The sequence below is a fragment of the Strix aluco genome, chromosome 12 (assembly GCF_031877795.1).
Source record: "Strix aluco isolate bStrAlu1 chromosome 12, bStrAlu1.hap1, whole genome shotgun sequence".
Taxonomy (NCBI): Eukaryota; Metazoa; Chordata; class Aves; order Strigiformes; family Strigidae; genus Strix; species Strix aluco.
In genome coordinates, this window is record NC_133942.1 from 20,661,808 (window position 1) to 20,681,122 (window position 19,315).

At 42.4% G+C, this 19,315-nt stretch overlaps 1 protein-coding gene across 5 annotated transcripts in view; it reads left to right on the forward strand.

The window, feature by feature from the left end:
• The window catches only part of ARNT2 (aryl hydrocarbon receptor nuclear translocator 2), a 104,880-nt gene extending 93,342 nt beyond the window's left edge, over positions 1-11,538 (forward strand). For all 5 annotated transcript variants that reach the window (XM_074837365.1, XM_074837368.1, XM_074837367.1 and 2 more), the window contains 3 exons: positions 1,571-1,736; positions 4,343-4,479; positions 6,901-11,538. In XM_074837365.1, coding sequence (XP_074693466.1) covers positions 1,571-1,736; positions 4,343-4,479; positions 6,901-6,999 — 402 coding nt within the window. In that variant the 3' untranslated portion in view covers positions 7,000-11,538. The remainder of the gene's footprint in view (positions 1-1,570; positions 1,737-4,342; positions 4,480-6,900) is intronic.
• Positions 11,539-19,315: the final 7,777 nt, after the last annotated feature.

Genomic DNA, 19,315 nt, shown 5'->3' on the forward strand with positions numbered 1-19,315 from the left:
TCTTGTTCTGTGCAACAAGAAAAAAAACTGATTTGAATCTCTGTTAAAGACAAAGAATATGAAATAATCGTCTTTGAGCTATCATTAATGCTGCTCTTATTCACTCCTGACTTTCCATTGTTCGGTAGACTAGAATGGCATGTTGGGGTGGACACTAAATAATTTTTCAGTAACTAAATGATTTCCACATTAATCACTGGTTCTTTCCAGCCCTCAGCGTGCTGTGGTTATTCTGTCACACCTGTGCAATGAAATTCAATTGTAATTCCTTTTTTTTTTTCCTGAATGATACGCAATATTCTAAAATTTACTACAAAAAATTACTCATTCCTCTTACTGTCTAATTCTGTTCAAGTCAACAGAGTTTGTATGTGAGTGTAGGGAAATTGGAATTCATTCATCCATCATAAATAAAGTAAAATCGAGTTAAGCCTTGCAGAAGTGACACATCATGCTCTCACTGTCATTGTGGAAGCCTTTAGAAATGTACGATTTCTTAGCTTGGAACAGATCTGAAGACTTAATAGCTTCTTCATCATGTTATATGCCTGTTGGGATCTGTTTTCCTCCCCCAGCTCCCCTCCATTTGTCCCAAGAGAATAGTTTCACTTGAGTGCATTGATTGCCAATAACAGTGCACATCATTAGAAGTATCCAGAGATGTAATCACCTTTAATTTCTATTTGTGGAACTAGTCAGGCACTGAGTTTTTCTTGGAACTGCTGGATTTGTTCATGATGTGGGCAGTGGTTTGTAAGCAGATTCTATCTGTAGCATTATAGGTTGCTGTAGCACATGACTTTGGATGAGACGCTTCACCTCCCTTAGTCTCAGTGTATATGTTGAACATGTCTCAAAGCAGTCTGCAGTGTTTAATCATTTGTGTAATGTTCTTGGAGATCCTATGACGAAGCCATTATGTAGATGAAAATGACAGCAAGTTGGTTTTTAATACTCTTGAATTAACTCAGCTGCCTGGTTAAAGCAAAATTAGACTATTTCTTCCCTCCTCCCAGGGCTGGTGATTCACACTCCCTCCCAGGCCTTTTACAAGGCAGAATAACTTTGCTGCCCGTATTTCTTAGGCAGGGAGAGAAAGCAGCTCATTAGCTTTGAAACTTCTTTGGCCAGTTTCCCTCGAGCACTGAAAACTCTGGGCATCTGAGAACTGCCTATATTCTGCAAGACATTCAGATAACCGTGATCTTACTGTGGGGCTGCAAAATCAAAACATCTGGCAGATAAATGTGAATTCTTTATACCTGTTCAGTATGAGATTAATCCTTGTAATAGAGGTGAAGGAAATCCTGTTTTTTCAAATATCTCTGATATTGGGTACATGTGAGTTAATCAGCAGGAGCGCTGTAAATGTTGGTTTACAGTCTGTTCTGTTCCTTATGCAGCAGCAAGTTGGCTTTGACAGAAATGAAATGTGGCTGGGACAGTAATAACGCACCTGTTCGCATCTGCAGAGTTTATTTAGTCTTTGCTTTACATTGTTAAAAAGTGAGTCTTCTGTGCTGTTCCTCAACAATAAAACTCATTCCTTCCTTCACCCCTTATTCCTCAGCAAATTCCATCTCAGTCTGGCAAGGCACAGTCATCTCCCTTTGGGATTGGAACAAGTCACACCTACCCAGCCGATCCGTCGTCATACAGCCCCCTTTCCAGCCCAGCCACCTCTTCTCCAAGTGGGAATGCCTACTCTAGCTTAGCAAACAGAAGTGCAGGGTTTGGTAAGTTCTAAATGACGTAACACAAAAATGCACATAAAAATTAAATTCTCCAACATTACCTTCATTAAAAATCCTCCAAGCAGTTCTTTCGGTGGGTTGATGGGGAAGCCCAGGTGGTGAATGGGTTTTGCTTTCTCCTGTTGAGCACAGTGGACAGAGATGACCTGTTCCCTCCATGCTGCATCTCCTCCACATCCAACACACTTCAGAATATTGTGGCATTTTATGGTGTGAGAGAACTTTTATTTTCAGTAAATGGTGTCATGAAAGATTAAAAAGTTGCTTACATTACTAGTACACATCCTCCCAGATTGTGGTCAGCAGGTTTGATTTCTTTTTACTTCTCAGAAGAATGCCTAAATAGTGCAAATTTACATTCTTTTCATTTTTTCAACTTCCCTGACTGCATGGTGGTGTCCTCTTGCCCAGAGATGGTTTGTGGGAGTTTGGCTGGAGACAGGAGTAGCACCCCCACTGCTACTAACCTAATCGGAGAAGGTGCCATGTTTTGAAATGGTTGTCTTTTCCTATTACATGCTAATTTAGTGGCTTTCAGACCTTGACCCAATGGGTGACCCCTTGGTAACTTTTCTGCACTCCACCAGCAGAATAATATTTAAGAGTAAAAAAACTACAGATCCATTAGTGAGAAACACACATGGAGTCCACGAAAAATTTTGTTGGCTGATAATAATGCGCAATTCTAAAAAGCATAAGTAGCAGTGTGATAATATGTGTCATTTTTCTCTTGTCCCCTGAGAATAAAATTGGTGCAGATCTGTTGCAGATTACCCTCCCTGAGTGCAGACCTTTGCTGCATTTCCTAGAAAAAGTGCATTGAAACAGTGCTCTTCCCACAGAGCTTATTCATGCCTCCATTTCCACCAGGCTTTGTACATTTGTTTATGAGACAGCCTTGCATTTCAGACCTAAGCTACTTGGCAAGAACCCTTTCACCTAATGAGAAACATTTCCTGACCTACATCAGTTTGGATACTATTAATAACACAGCCTTCACAGAGACAAATGTCTTTAACCTCCGGCTGGCAGTACCATTTTGCTGAAAAGAAGCATCGTTTGCCTCACTGAGTTAATTTCAGTGTATTGTTCTGGAGGAAAAAAAAAAAAAAACAACAAAAAACCCCCCAAAAAAACCCAACACAAACTTGCAGCTTTCTTTTAAAGGGTAACTTAGATGAATTTTGTTTTGGCCCATAAAATGGCTGCAGGGTTTCTGAGTCAGCTGAATTATTGGTTGTGGTAATGTCAGTAAGGGAAGAGCTGTAATTATCTACTTCAGATGTGATAGAAATACGTCACTACAGCCTGTTTACTTTCCTGTAAAATGTTCACTTTATCTGTTTTGCATGGTTTAGCTGGTAGCCAAAAGGATTGCATTAAGCACGTGTTTCTCTATTTTCTGAAGCCATGACTATGAGTAGTGACTGATTTGACATGATCAAGTCTGGTTATCAGAGACCTGACATAACTCACGTGGAAGTTTGGCACAGGAAACTTGGCACCCTTGGCAGAGGGCACTGATAATCAGGGAGAACCAGATCTACTCAGCTTATACACCTCTGCAGTGAGGTGAAAATAGGAATATAGGAGTAGTTATATAGAAAAAAGGGGGGGAAAGGAAAAAAGGTTTGGAGGAAAAGGATAAGCTTGGTGGCAAGCTTTCTAAAATGCTCATTCTTAGGAGACATTGTAAATAATTGAAGGAAAATTATCCAAAAATTTTATAAATTTGGGGTCAGTCTGTAGAAATACAGAGTAAAATGAGTCCAGCTTAAGTGTGACCTGTGACTGTACTCATGAAAATTGTATATATAGTAGGTGACCAAATTAATGTGTGTCATCATGTTTTTTTCTGATAAGACTATTTAGAAGAAATCCATCTCTCTGAAATCATCATTTTAAGTGTATTTACCATAACACTGTTCATGTTGCTCTCTGAAATTTACATGGCCTCAGACTTTTAAGAAACCATCACCATACAAACGGGATAATAATTTGCTATAAGCTGCATGTTCAATAAATCATTTTGCAGCTGTAATATTGGAGGACAAGTCAGTCCAGCTGACATTTAATACAGCAAGACTGTTGTCTGTTGATCTTACTGCTTTTACATCTGCTTACAAAATCTTACATCTGCTTGCATGCTTCTTAGATGAGTAGGTAACTGCACCGACTGCTCTGCAAGAATTAGTCTTTTAAAGGGAAAGGGCATTCAGATGATTCAGTTTCATTTGTAAGTAAAACGGCAAATATTCCCTATTAGTGATTAAAAAGCTGTGGGGGAACACTTAAAATTGTCTTCCAGTGCCTGGTTCGTGGTGTCACTGTGCGTTTTGCTGTAAGCAGTTCACCTGCCATGTCTGTGCAGCCGTGGCACTGAGCTTTGCTCTCAGGTTGGCCCCCCACGCTGCAATCAGGGTTGAAACTCCCTTCGGCTTCCACCCTGCAGGGGCAGGGTGTCACTTGGGGTCTTTTTTTCTAAGACTCATTTGCAAACACGGGCATTGATGGATGAAGCCTCAAAAAGCAGGCAGGCATTTTGAAGGAGCTGCTTTCTGACTTCTGCCCTTTCTCCCCCCGGCCAGCTGAAGGTGGCCAGAGCAGCGGCCAGTTCCAGGGGAGACCTTCCGAAGTCTGGTCCCAGTGGCAGAGCCAACATCACAACCAGCAAAGCGGTGACCAGCATTCGCACCCGCAGCCCAGTCAGACCGAGGTGTTCCAGGTGAGGAGAGTTCAGTGAGCCCAAAGTCCCTCTGACAGCTTCTCACTGCTGAGTTGAAGAACCGTGGCCCTCGGTGGCCGGGGTGCCAGCAGGGCTTGGAGCAATTACCTCTTGCTGTGTGCTGCCATGGGTTCGCACTGCTGTTAGCTGGCATTAGCTACAGCTGAGATGGTTTTGTTTTCTGCCTAAGAACAGCATCTTTGCTGATTTAAAGTGCTGTTTTCCCTTCTCTTTGCACCCCATATTTCAGGCTTATGTGTTTTGCCAGAGAAGCCATGAAATAGTCCCAAATAGTCTTATCCCAGTGCTGCCCCTAAAATCCCGGTAAAATCCAATTAGACATCAGTGTAATTCTCTCTGATAGTTCAAGCAGGAAAGGAGTCTGATACTGGATAGAAGATAGTGGCCAATAATTTTTGAAGGTGAAACCCAGTCAGATATCAATCCTCTTCAACTACCTAATTTTGTAATACTAAGTATCATTCTGAGCCTTCACTACAGATGGAGTGGGACTTCGTAAGTTAACTAATAAAGTCTCTGTCCTTGTATAACTTGTTTTTAAATTAGATCAAGAAGACAGTTTACAGCAAAACAATGCAGATAAATGCAGAAAAGACAGCTCAAGCCCCAAGCAAGGTTTAGGAGTGAGGCACCTCATTATCTTAGAAAGTAAATTCACCTGCAAGACCGGGCTCGTGCTCAGTTGCTTGCAGGAACACTGCAGAAGAGACACTAGCCTGAAAATATTCCTGTGTGAACAAACCATTGCTTCACACAGGAACAAATAACATCACTACATCTGGAATAACTACCTGTCTGCATGCTTTTACCCTGTGGCCCAGGCAAGATTAATCTGTTGCATATCTCTCTGTGTGCAAAGTTTAATCGCTTTGCATGTACTTTAACCTGAAAGCATATTCAGGTGGAGCTGATGGCAGCATGGTTTGATGCCCCCAGAGACACGGGGCTCCAACCAGCATCTTGCTTGTGTCTCAGGCAGTGCTGTGTCCCAGCAAATGTCTTATGAAATTAGTGGGAAGGAGGGCCAAGGGAGAAAGGGAGAGCTGGGCTCACAGAGCTCTTGGAGGTGATGGTGCATTTGGAGGGAATTGGGAGAATAGCTGGATGTGATGAGAAACTTGGATGAGCTCAGTTCAAAGGCCACGAAGTTGCTTGGACTGTTTGTGCCTGAAGCCAGCCCTGGGTTAGCTGGACATAAGGAGGGAGGCAGACTCGAGACCTGCCAGGTCTCTGCCTGAGGAGACCTTGCCTCAGAGGCTGCAGCAGCAGAAATGCCTTCAAAGAGATGGAAATTTAAACAGGCGGGGGCAGCTACAGCTTCCCCTTGGCTGGGGAGGAATGTGGAAAAACATAAAATAAGTGCAAGTTTTGGTCAGAAAATGAAGGCTGACCCTGGCAGCTGAGAAACTGCCAGTTGTGTTCACAGCCTCTTTCACCACCATCAACAGGGATGCTACAGAGACCTCGATGGATTTTAATCTGCCTTTATTTTGGGATAACTTTTCAGTACACAGCAGCTCTCGGCAGTTATTCCTTCACAGAGCAGATCCTGTGAGCTTTCGTACTTGCTCTTTAGGTTTTGCTTTATTGTAAGGATAATGAGCCATCCCTGGCAAAACTTCGCTTTGCAGCGAGAGCTTGTTATTGTAAGGACTGACAGGAAAAGCAAGCGTAAACTCTGGTTTTCTCAGCAAGGGATATCTTTTCCCTGTGGCTTTGGTCTCTGGCTGAGAGGAAAGGTTGAGTATTTTCTGAAACCTCCTGCAGGGACCTCACTTGGCTCAAGACACGTGGGAGCAATTACCATGAAATCCCATTTCTCCTGAGAAGTTCCTGCTATTTCCTCTGCCTTTGTACATGTATGAAGGCTGCTTGGGCATCTTGTTAGCTGGGGTGGATGTCCAGTCTTTGGTGTCCTCAGAAGACAAAGAGCAGTAATATGTTCCCTTACAGAGCGCTGGTGAGGAGGTGAGACCCTCCCCAAACTCATGCTGATAGAGCAAGAGCTCCTTTCTGTAGGGTGCAAGTATGAGATGTTAAATACTTCCCATATAGTGAAACCAGAGAGTTTGCTTCTCTCCACGTGTAACTACTCATTCCAAGGGGAGCAGTTTCAGCCTGGGAGGAGTACGGGGCAGCTCAAATGTGCCTTATTCAGAGGAGCAATCCAAAACTTCTGCCCTGCTGAAGTCCCACCTCCCGTTCAGAAACGCTCCAGCAAAACATAAATAGTACGTAAACCTTAGCCCAGCCCCCCCGCACAGGTCTGGTCTTCACCGTATTTATGTAACCTTTGGCCTTTTCTGGTTTTACACTGAAAAGATGAACAGGAAACAGTTTGTGTCTAGATAAAGTGTTAGCAAGTGACACTTCGCTTTGATTTTTTTCCTTATCATGCAGGACATGCTGCCAATGCCGGGGGATCCAACGCAGGGTACTGGCAATTACAACATTGAAGATTTTGCTGACCTGGGCATGTTTCCACCATTTTCTGAGTAGCTTGTGAAGCAGAAATGGAAGTTCTTCTCCAAGGCCATTTCAGTGTAATTTTGGCTCTGCTTTTTCTGTGTTGCATTTCTGTAGAAGCTACTAAACCAGAAGACACATTTCTCATGTTTCAGATAGTGGTGTAGGGCTTGCTCTCTCCTTCTTGGGGTGTGCCAGTGCCAACAGAGGAGCTCCAGCACTTGTTAGTGTTCATTGACAGCTCCATTTTTATTTTTTTTTTTATTTTATTGTCATCTACCTCAGAGATGAAAAACTTTGCTTGATTTAAAAAAAAATCTCTGAGTCTTAAACATTTGAATGTGAATGATACCTAATATTTCCTTTGAATGGTAATTTTTAAATAGATAACGAAGTAACAAAGACTAACAGAGAAAAGGTAAGGTAATGTCTTGTTACAGTGCCTACCGCTCAATTTTGATGCCTTGCTTTAAGCTTAAGTTTCTGGAAGCAGACACAATATTCTGTTTTCTTTGATTCTTGTAGTTTTTAGGTCACTTTAAATGTGAGATTAAGCAACATAGTGTAGGCCTCTCTCACCAGAAGATTCAGCTCCGCCTTTTCTAACTTAAACTTGAATGTGTGTACATTTTGGTACTTTATGTATATCTTGTGCTGTATGAAGTGATTACCTGTACTGGTTTCTTTTGCCTTTACAAAGGGTCCATTCTGGAGTGTACTGAAAAGGTTGATGATATATGTGGAGGATTTAGATATCCTGGGAGTCTCCATCACTTCACAGAGGTGTTCTTACTTTTAATTCAGGTGGTTCTCTGTTCAGAACAAACATTTACTTACATAAGCTATTAGTCTGTTTTTGCACTGAATTGAGGCCTATAACTCTATACATTTCTCACCGGCTGCTTTAATTTCTATTGTTCTTGCTCTCCCAAAAATATTGCCTCATAAAAAATGACTGTAAACACATCAAGATTGCATTTTCTATATTAGCTGCATTTCCTTTCTGTGAAGTACTTTTTTATACTGTGAAACCTCACATTTTAACAGTGCAAGGTGGTGGCCTATTAAATCATTCAAGCTCATTTGCTGCAAGCAGTGAGATGGTTTTGTAGTGTATAATTTTTTTAGAGTGAGTTGGTAATAGATATCAATTGGACTATTGTCCACACAGTGATAACTTGAATTTTTGCTTGGATTCCCAAGCAATCACTTCTGTTAAACCCTGTTAACCCTATTCTGTTACATATGGGATTTTCAGCTTACCAAGTACTTTGAGGACTCTTGGATATTCTGAATGCTATATGCTTTTCTGCAGGGGTATGTTTATCACCTTCCTCTTGGGTGAGTCACCTACTATGTCTTCATCAGAAATGTGGTAGATAGTTTTTTATTCAGTATTTCAGATGCATGACAAGTTACAGAGGTTGGGTTGTAAGGTTAGTATTTTTATCCAGATCGTTTCTTCTGGGATGGGCGGAGAAGGAAGTGCTCATGGAGGACAAGGAACCCAGAGTTCCCACGTGCAGGTTGTTCATAACCTTTGAGGTTGGACGGTGATAGCCAGCCTTTGCAGAGGAGGAAGGGGGCAGCTTCCCTCAGCCTTTGCGTATTCAAGGGCCATCACGGACGGCATAGCCCCCATCTAGAAGATCTCAATGTCCACAGCAACTCCTAGACCTCGCAGCACTAAGGTCTGCCTTCTCATAGCTCCTCTTGAATTCTGGGGTGCCTGTAGCAGGAGGCACTGTGCACATCACTGTAGTCCATCTTGTCAGGATAATATCTTGAAAAGCAGGCAGGCCCCTGTCCTGCAGCCTGCTCTGACCACACAGGTTTCATGCTGACGGCTGGGCTGCAGCGAACATGACCCAGGGACACGGCTTTAGCAGTTAGCCATATAGTGGTGTCCCATCTGAATTTGCTTTCCCAGCCTTCTCTGAGAACAGCATGTAGTTTTCAGTAACCATAAAGAGTCCTTCCTACTGTTTCTCTCACTAAATCTGGGACCAATCTCTTACCCTATATGCAAGTGGGGCTAGGGACTCTTTTTTTAGGAAATTTTTTTATATGTCTAGATGCAGTACTGGAGAGGCCTCAGATCTCCTGATCTACTTGCCTCACCAAAATCACGCTGAGAACAAACAAAAAACCTCATATCTCTTCTCTCCCAGAGATTGGGAAAATACCTTCTTAGGTAAGCAAGCCATGCACTTACACAGTATTCTTTTAAATACATGGATGTTTATTATCTTGGAGCCTTCTCCCTTTCTGCTCACGTTGCTTGGATGAATGACTGCTCATTGAATTAGATAGGCAAAGCTCTAGAAATTCATTGATATCTGTAAAAGGTGCCTAGATGCTGTGCCAGCTGAGCGAGGTGGTCTGTCTGTACAGCAGGGCATGCTTTTAAAAGGGGCTAATCACGAGGGAGAGAGCAGTAGGTAAGTAGTTTATATCTCTGCACAGAAGACACTTGACATGATAAATGTCAGTTCTTCTAAAACTTTTAAAAAACATTTCTGTGTAAACTGAAAAATGAATTGAAAAAATGCTGTTCCTCTGTTTTATTTTACCCAACAAAGTGCTCGAAGTATATTTATAATTTACTTTTGTTCCTGAATTCAATCTAAAAATAAGTTTTTTAAAGTAATTTTCTTTCTCCTAACATCAGTGATGATAACTTCCTCAGCGTGTCATGATTTTTATACTACTGTAGAAGGTTTCTTGTGTACAGAATTTGGTTGTGCAGTTAGAATTGCACTGTTAGCAGAATTTCAAGCACATCTCTCTTTTTTTGTTATGGTTTTTTAAATACAGTATTATTTTTTTGAAGCCAGTATGCCTGAGGCATCAGAGCATGGACTGCTTCTCCCCTTGTAGACCACTCCTGCCTTTCTGGCTGGGAAAGGGGATGGCTACTCTGTTATGGGGCAGTCTGGATAGTGCCAGGTTTGGGTTTTCCCTGTGAGCCATTATCGTTCCCCGTTTCTGTTCTGCCATCCCGAGCCAGTGTTTTCTTCTTGGCTTTTCCACCCCTCCTTACCTCCCTCCCATTCCCGGCCATCCCATCTCTGCAGCGCTTTCCCACGCCCAAGTGGGAGGCGTTGGGTTGCCGTTCCCGAGCCAGCGAGGAGGGAGCGCTTAATAAGTTTAAAGTTTGGCAACTTTGTGCTTCTGACCGAGCAAACGAGCAAGTTCAGCATTTGCTACCGCTGCTGGGCATCCCGCGCTGCCCTCGCCGTGTGCTGCCGTCGTGTCAGTGGCTTGCTCCTCTGAAACAGCCTTGTCCCAGGTCTTGTGGCCGAAAAAGCTGTGTAGCGTTGGCTGTGCTGTATCTTTTTGTCATGTGTTTGGTTACTAAAGCAACTTACTTATCCTATAGCTGAAGTTATAAAGTGCATTTGGAATGCTAACGTTTTTATTACGTGCTGTTGGTGTAGCTTTGCTGGCACTTTGGCTGCCGGTTTCCGGAATTTCACAGGTGGTGGATTTCTCGTTTCTTTTGTGGTTTTTAAGCTGGAAATAAAGCTGTGATTTCTGATCAAACTGTGTTGCAAACACAGTGTTTCTTGAAACTGAATCTTTTGGGTTTTAAACTGATGGAGGAAGAAACTGCAAATAGTAATGATCTGGGTGAGTTATTTCAATGAACGGGCATGTAGACTGAGAAGATTTTTAGATACTAAAATATTTACATTCATTTATTCAGACAAGCAATTCTGTTTAACAAGAGGGACTCCATCACATTGCTTGTTACAAGTGCTACTGGCAGTACCTACGGTGATGCTTTTAACCAGATAGTTCCATTTGTAGCTTTGTTGCCTTTTTTTTTTATTTTGAAGTACAGTATGAAACTGTAAATACTTCTTGCAGTACTGCCTTTTTAACTCTTAATTACTTTTGGCACAGTGTTAAATAGTGTTGGATCTACCCAATTGCTACGACATATATTTTTATACATAGGTGTACTCTTTTTTCGAGAATAATACAGCCATTTTGTCATTAATGCCTTATCAGTGTCATACTGCTGTTGCTCATTGTTTGCAAGGTATTGAGTGGACTAATTTCTAGTTCAGATATTTTCACTTTTCCTGGCAGTGCTCAAGTTTGGCTTCAGGTGATTTTTGCCAGAGTCCCATTTTTCACAGTTGTTAGCTGTGAGGAGAATGTGGGCTTGGTTTTGTTTCTATTAATGGAGCAAAGAAAAGGCGATGGCATCTAATTGTCTTTAAAAGGTCAGTCTTTTCCTACTCTAAACCAGAGTGCATTTCATGGAACTGATGACTGTGGGCACTGATTACTTTGTGTAGATTAATGGTCTTTAAAAAAAAAAATTAAAAAAAAAAATAAAACAACTCCAAAAATGGGCTTCTGTCATTGTTAGGCACTTGGTTATGTATCTGTTTAAACTCTTCATATTGATGTGAAATTGTGCTGTGGATAAAGTGTATTTTGTACTTCTGAATGTTCTATATTTATGACTAACAAGTACAGAATCAGTTGTGTGTATGTATAACTAATAACTGCCTTTTTAAATTTCATTAAAATAAAAATGTCATGAGCTGTTGTTAATTCCTGTCTTTGTGTAAATGAGTAAGATATGCTGTTGGGAATCATCAAGTAGGAAATAACCCTGAATTATATGATCCTTGCCAAAAATCAGAAGATTAGGTATTGATCATTGTCTCTGAAATCTCCTCCTCTGCTGTGTGCTCGTGGACAGGAAGTTCCCCTTTTATCTGTCTCGTATAACGGCTGTCATAGGGAACGGGAGAGGAATGATAGTTTGAGATCCCAACTTTTAAAAGAAGTTCAGGAAAAATATTAATTAACAGCCCTCTTCTGCTGATAACGTTGAGGTGTGTGAATTGGTATCTGTGTAGTAGAGTGTTTCATTAGAGCACAGTTGATTTTAGAATTAACTCATAGTCTGCGGCAATTTTTATTCGCTCCCTGGGGTGGTAACACAGTGTATTCTTTGTCCACCTTTTGGTCTCATTGTTCAAAGTTTAAAAGTACTTGTTTCCTTCCTACAAACATTCTGGTGACCTTTTCAGACTTTCTCATGTAAAGTGCATTTGCCTTTCACTGTGGTTCTTCATTGTATTTATATTGTATTTCTCTGTCAACTTGATAGTTTGTGAGCAGGGTTTACCTTGCTAATAAACCCAGAAAGCTGAAGGCTGGACCACAGCAGGAGCTGCAGACGCTGTGCTCTAGGGCATGCATTCCTGGTGCAGGGTAGGTGGTGTTTTCACAGCTCGTACTCCCATTTTCAGGGCTCTGCCTGTGGAGAACAGACATGGGCTCTGCTGGGACCCAACGGGAAACCCACAGGCAAAGCAGGGCGCTGGGATGGGCTTAATCAGATGCAGCCACCAGCCCCAACTGCTCTGTTGGGCTCTGCTCACTAGGAAGTGCTCATCCCAAAGAGACAGGTTGGTCAGTGAAAATGTTCTGTTTGCGCTGTTTTGCTGTGAAAAGTGGGTTTTCAGCAAAGTGATGTTCTTTTGGAATTTCCCCAGACGCTTGTGAAAATCTTTGATGAATGGATACACCCCAGACCGTGAACCCCATATGGAAAGGCACCACACCTTTGTCATGGCAGCTGTTTGGTGCTTTTTTGGTGCATTTTAATAGGCTCTTAGCTGCTTTTGAAGAACATCATCCAAACAGAAAGGCACACACAGAACGGGTGTTGCACAGATGCCAAGCAGGGTTTGGATTTTGATTGGGGTGTTTAGGATCCCTCCTAGCACTCCTTTCAGATTGATCGCCATTAACTTGGGCTCTCATGTGCTAAATCAAGCGTGCTTCTGGGCACCAGCGGGACAACTGGGTGTGAAAGTGCTGGGAGCTGTTAATTTTGGTATGGAATCCAGATTTAACGATACTGGATGTGAAATAGAGCCAAATGTTTGGTCGCTGCAGCTCGGCGTGGCAGGACACCATGGTAGAAATCCACACACAAAGGCTGGCACACAGGAAAGAAATGCAGTGGAGGCTCACCGCGTCCCTACATTTATCATCTTTGGCTCTGTAAACTGGCGCTAATGACTAATAGCAACAGCTTAAGTCTTCATTATGATGATAGAAATGTATTTTTCTTATTTTTTCCGTGGGAGCTAATTCTTAGCCATATTTCCATCAATATACCATTATAGTTCAGGAAGTATTACTCATTTAATTTTCCCAGTTTCTCTCCAAGTTGGATGTAACAGGGACAGATACAGGATGAATTCTTGCATCCTTTTTCACCAAGTTTCAGCATATTCTTCATTGCAAATACTTGGCAGCATCTTTCTTCAAACTTCTTGGTCTGGCCCACATAAAATAAAATGGAATCACTTGAACTGTATTAATGGATTTGGGATCAGGTCCAGAGGTTGCTAGGGCATCTTTTCATTAGCTCTGGAAAAAATTATCTTCTAATTATAGACTGGCACTAAATACTAATATACAAAATGTGCCATTTGGGACCCAATTGAAAAAAACGTCAACCCAAGTTTCACACATGGAAGATGCAGCAGTGCTTAAGTGCAATTACCATGGTCTTGCAGACAAAAATGTAACAGCTGTACACACATTGCTGTAATTACAAATATGCAGGCACAGCTCTGAAGGATAGAAGAAAGCTCCAACCGCAGCTTGGAAAGGAAACCCGCCCCAACACACGCACCCTGTTAGAGGGGGCTAAATTGCCCAATGCTTCAGCATGCTGCTGCATTATAAATAGCAAGTTCCTCTTCTTAGCTAAGAAGGTGAGGTTTTAAATACTTGAAATCCTTTTAAAAACAGTACTTGAAGCATGGAAGCACTGCAACACTGAACTACTTTGGTGCACCCTAACATCCTAAACACGTTTTGGATGGCTCACATAGCCCCCCCCCCAGACACTGCCCATCCCAGGTTGCTGTGGCCAATGACCCTTCCCTTGGAGCCAAAAGCAGTTCTGTGTGTGGCCCTGACAGGAGGCAGCTTTGATCTGCAAAATAAAATCACAGTATAGTTATTTTCTACTTAATGCTGGAATTACTGGCCATTATCACTGAGGAGCAAAGATTTAGAAGGCAGAAGTTGCTGCTTTCTTTGTAGTTTTGAGACCTTGACTTCGCTAAATAAACACAAGACAAAATGCTGCCCTGGCACACATACGCACAACCCACACTGTCTTCTCTTCAGTGCATGTAGCAGGAGGTGAAGACTGGATCGTAATACTTTCCACTTAAGGAATTTGTACTGTGGGATTTATCTCAAAAGCAGCCCTCCTCTCCCTTGATTTCCCTCGTTGCATGCAATTTCAATCTGTCCAGGGCCAAATGTGTGTGAAGGCCCAGGACGAGGGATAGCAAAACATGACTCACAGAGGGAACGTAAATGCTGTGGGATTCCTTCCTTCACGTAAATCACACTCTTTCAACCAAATGTCACGGCTTCGTTTCTGGTTCACGTAATTCTGAGCAAAAGACATCAGGAGGCAACACTGTACAATGCTGGTTGCTGAAGAATTAATTTTTTTTTTTTTTAAAAAGGGTGGGTATGTCACATCCTCCCTCAGTTACCTGATGCCACCTTCTCCAGCCACCAAGAGAGCACAGAGCAGTCTGTGTGAAAATTTAGGGTTCTTTGAGGTAATCCGAGTTGGGAAAGATGCAGTCTGTTTGCCTCAGCGTGATCTGCTGTGGGAAGCATGAGTGCACTTGGAGCATCCTTTCTTCATAGAAGAGGTAGGTAGAAAAAACAGCCCCTGACCCCCCCTTCCAGTGTCCCCTTGGCACCAGCCTGCAGAGGAGAATTCGCATTCCTCCCTGCACCTCCCTCTTCCCCTCAGTGCTCTCCAGTATCTGACTGCTCAAAGCCCCAGAGCTCCTGCAGGCCTCTTCAGAACTGAACAAATTATGCTATAGTAAAAGAAAATCTGGGTTTGGACATTGATTTTACACAGCCTCAACTAATCCTCTAATACCAAGCACATGTGTCATCGTGGTTGTCTTGTGTAGTCAGGAAAAGTTCTTGCCCGATGATTTATTCAGTGATGTAGGAAGAGGCCTTTGTCATTGTACCCATGAAGCTTGAAAACTGAATGTTTGCATCTGTCCTGATACGGTGTGGAAAAGTATTGAAAGCTTTAACTGAAAAATGTCTTGATTTTATTCTATGCAACCCTGAAACTAGATGGTTACGGCTTTATGAAGAATTTGCAGAACTGATACCTTGTTAACTTGAAGTGCTTATCTTTTCCATTGTCTTTTAAAAAATGTATTTGGTGGGGTTGAGAAAAAAAGATATGCTTTGAAATTTGTAAAATTCCTATGAAAAGTTTTAATTATTGAGAAACTATAAAGTGTTGTGCACTTCCTTTAAGCCATATTGACGCCTCCACTGCACAGGGATGCTTGATCTAAAGGAGGTTCTGAATTGGCGTTTATTTAGATTCTTAACATATTTTTTGTGACCTCCATGATTTAAGGTCAGAGACCTCACCAGGGAGTCAATGGAAGTTGTCACTTTAATCATTTTAGTTCTAAAGATTCATCAAAGTTATGCGAATTGACCTAAATTTTCAGCTCCTGCTGAGGGAGTGGGGTTCTGCACTAACCTACCAAGGTTGACCTGGATAGATCATCTGGTAATGAAATACTGGAGCAAACCCACTGAAGCAAGTGTCAATTATATAAATAAGGCTACTAAAAGACAAAAGCCCTAATTCAGTAAATGGTAATATTTGATATTTATAGATCACTATAGACATGCATGACACTTCATCACAGACTGTACACCCACTCCGAGCTCAGGCAGCAGATGATCTCTGACACATTTGTAAAATCCCCATTTTATCCCTTGCACCACTGTGTCAGTAAAGGGTGGGTGAGTAGATTTTTGTACTGATGTTAATAAGGTGTCAAGGCAATTTTTACAAGACTGTTTTAAAACCAACCAAGACTTCAGCATTGAAAAGAGAACTTTATTAGCAGGGGTGGGAATATCAGATAACAGATTCCTGTTTTTCTCTTGGTTTTGTGCTCCTTCTCCCATCAGGAGTATGTTTCACAGCCATTTAAAACACTGGAGCTGAGCTTCCAGCAACAAGTCCATTAATAACTCCTAAAATTGGGTTAAAGATACCCTGAAGGCTCAAATTTCTTTGCTGTTAAAGTCTGCCATCCAGAAGAGAAAATATCTAACAAAAAAGAAAAAAGGCTTTCAATTTCTTCCATGAAGAAATTTCAATTTCTTCTCATGAAGAGAATATGCACTAAATCCTGTGCTTGTCAAATTTTAAAAATCACCTGTGAAAATGAGTTTAAAAACTACTTTTCTCAAATGTGACCAGAAGTGCTGCTGAAATGGTTGCCACCTTCCTCTGTTCCTCATGGGACTCGGAGCTCAGCAATAGTGGAGGAGAAGGTCTGATTCCTGAACTGCAGGTCACAGTGGGACTTTGCAGCCACAGCCTATGGCCCAGGAGATTCAGTCTGGACATTTGGAAAAACTTCTTCACTCAGAGAGGTTGTGCAGCTGGGAACAGGCTGCCAAGGGTTCCTGCTGTCTCCGTCCTTGGCTGGCCAGAGCCTTGGTTGACCAAGCTGGGGAGAGCCTTGCTTCCCCAGGAGGTGGAAGAGGTGGGTCCATGGGTCCTGTGCCACCAGTGTTCCTGGGATTCGGTGGGGTCAGCTCCAGCACTCGGCACAGAGTCAGAGAAGGCACCAAGACCCCTATGTGGTCACTGACCCTAAGTCGGTTAAAAAGTCCAGCTGGCCGCCTCAGCAAGTTAGAGCAGCCACAGGAGTGAGGATACATGGTCACAAGACTTTCTCAGGCTGCGGCCACCTCCAGCTCTGTCTCCTTCATGCCTTGACACATCCTTTCCCCGTACCCAGAAGCCCTGAGAAACTGCTTTGTACCACACTGCCTGTCGGATGTTATGCTGCCTAGCTGTTCCCACACCCATCCTCCTTTGCAGAAATTTGGTCCGCAAAGAGCAGACCAGTTCTCTAAAATGACTCAAGTTGTTGACAAAAATCCCCTCAAGCTGCTGACAAAACCCCAGAGAGACAGTCTATCAGCAAGGCCAGTCCCTGAGTTTTGCAAGCAACTTTTCCTTTTTATTACAGGCCCTGAGAAACCAAGAGAGGAAAGAAAGGAACCAGAGTGAAGCAACAAAATAGCTATTGCCTGATTTGGAACGTTTGTTGCTGGATGATCTCCAATATTCCATTAAATAAAACCCTTATTAAGTGCAGAGTGAAACACAAACACGGCAGTTACCAGACGCAACAACAGTGGGAGAAGTAAACAACGAGGATATTTAATGGGTAAGATCACAATTTAGCTACCAGCTAAAATATCTTCCTGTAGGATTATTTCCATCATCATCACCCAGAAGCGATATGGATTGGTGTGCATGTGGTTTCTAGGTCAAATGTGAAGTCTACTTAGCAATCTTGATGCTGTGGCAAAAGTATCCTGAATTGAAGGTATCTAAGATGGAAGGCAGTAATTCCCAATGGTGTCACAGTATAGGCCCTAGTTCAATATCAATTTAGGTTTTATTTGATTTTTAACTGTCTGAACTAGAAGTAGAGCCAGTCATTTCATGGTACTTACAATCCCATCATCATACAAACTCCTGTTCAGATGTGGTATTTGATATGTTTGTCAGCTTTTTGGAAACAGATGCTTTTTAATCATTAATATTTCTGGTCTAAAAGTTAGCGCTGCTACTTGTTTGCTTTTCCACTTCACTAAGGATTTGCAAAGCTGTGGTGGTCTTTCCGAGAAGCCTTGTGTTCCTTTACTGTTAGGAAAAGTGACAAACCGTTGCAGTGTGCTGGTGGATGATCTCAATTTGAAGCAGAAAGACTTGCACAAGACCATGTCAGATGCATCATTTCTGATTCAGAGACTGGCTAACCCAAACCACGAGAGGTGAAGACAGAGAAGAAAGTTAGAGTCAATGCATGCCTCTTTATTTGCATAAAGTCTTTATTTGGGTGTTTTTGAGCGTGGGTACCACAGCAGGACCTAGTCCTGCATTGATCCTCAACATCAAACTGTGATGAGGAGGTGTCTTTTTGGGATGCTGAAGCACACAGGGGTTAAACGACTCTCTCTGTGCACCAAAGCAAATCACTGGTGACCCAAAATTACAACGTGGGAGTTCCTGACTCCTAGGCCCATGCTCATTCCACTAGACCACACTGCCTTCTGAGAAAATATGTTTTAATGGTATCTGACCAGCTGTGTAAACATGTCAAGAGACAACCATGTAAAACTGAACTGCTCCCATTATGCAAGTTATAGTCTATTTTATTTGTAAGCACAATTCCTAAATCCCTCCTCCAAAATTATATTTTCGCAAACAAAAAACAGGGAAATGAGGAAAACCAAAATAACTCCAGATCATTTTGATGTTTGCGCCTATGGGTGACATGACCAAGTTCATTTCCCCTTGAACAGTGAGCCTCTTCCCCTCTACCAGACTCTACTTTCCAATTTGGCTTCTTGTCAGAGAGCTAGTTTCAGGGACGGATGGGCTGACGCCGCTATGGCGGATGGGGAAGGCACCTCTCTTTTCACCTCATGAGGTTTCCTCGGCTGTCGAACAACTTCTCCCCTGCTTGAAAGGATGTTGCTGTAAGAATCAAAGTTATCGATGAGTCCTGAAACTCCTGAATAATAATGAGGTCTGAGCACCCTCGATGTGCAGTATTGTATTTTCTCATTTTGCCTGTATTACGGGAAGACAAAACTTTGCCTGGCGTAGGACACATTCAACCGCCCAACAAGAGATCTTTATTCTTTTATTACAATCGCCCTTTTCTGCCTGAGTATTGCAGGGTACAGAAGAACAAGTGGTGTATTTAACACCCATGTGCAGTTGTAGCAACATCCCATACAATGAATTTTTGCTGGTTTTTGTTATAAAAAACAGAGGATGGGTCGCCATTTATTACTACTCCAAGAAGATCAAAAGTAGCAGTTCTGGATGAGTAAAGTGCCCCAGTGCTTGCTTGAGCCGACTCCTCTCTAACAAAATGTTTCGGGCCTCAGTGGGACTCATGTATGCCTTAAGAGAAAAATCACTGTTGTACTTGTTTCCTAGTTCACTGTGAAGGGCTCTTGGCTGTGTAGGTGGCACAGGCACTCCAGGACTCAAACCACTTCCCTTTGCTCCAGCGTGTAGGCACAGCTGCATCAAAAAATAGTGACATTTCTCACTTCCAAATGGTTTGGTTCAGGTTCTGGTGTTAATGCAGTTGCTAAGTGACAGCATTTCCCTGATTCCCCCACTCTGTACTCTGCTCTAAAGCAGTGGAAAGCTTTATCCACAGGGGCAGGCTGTGAC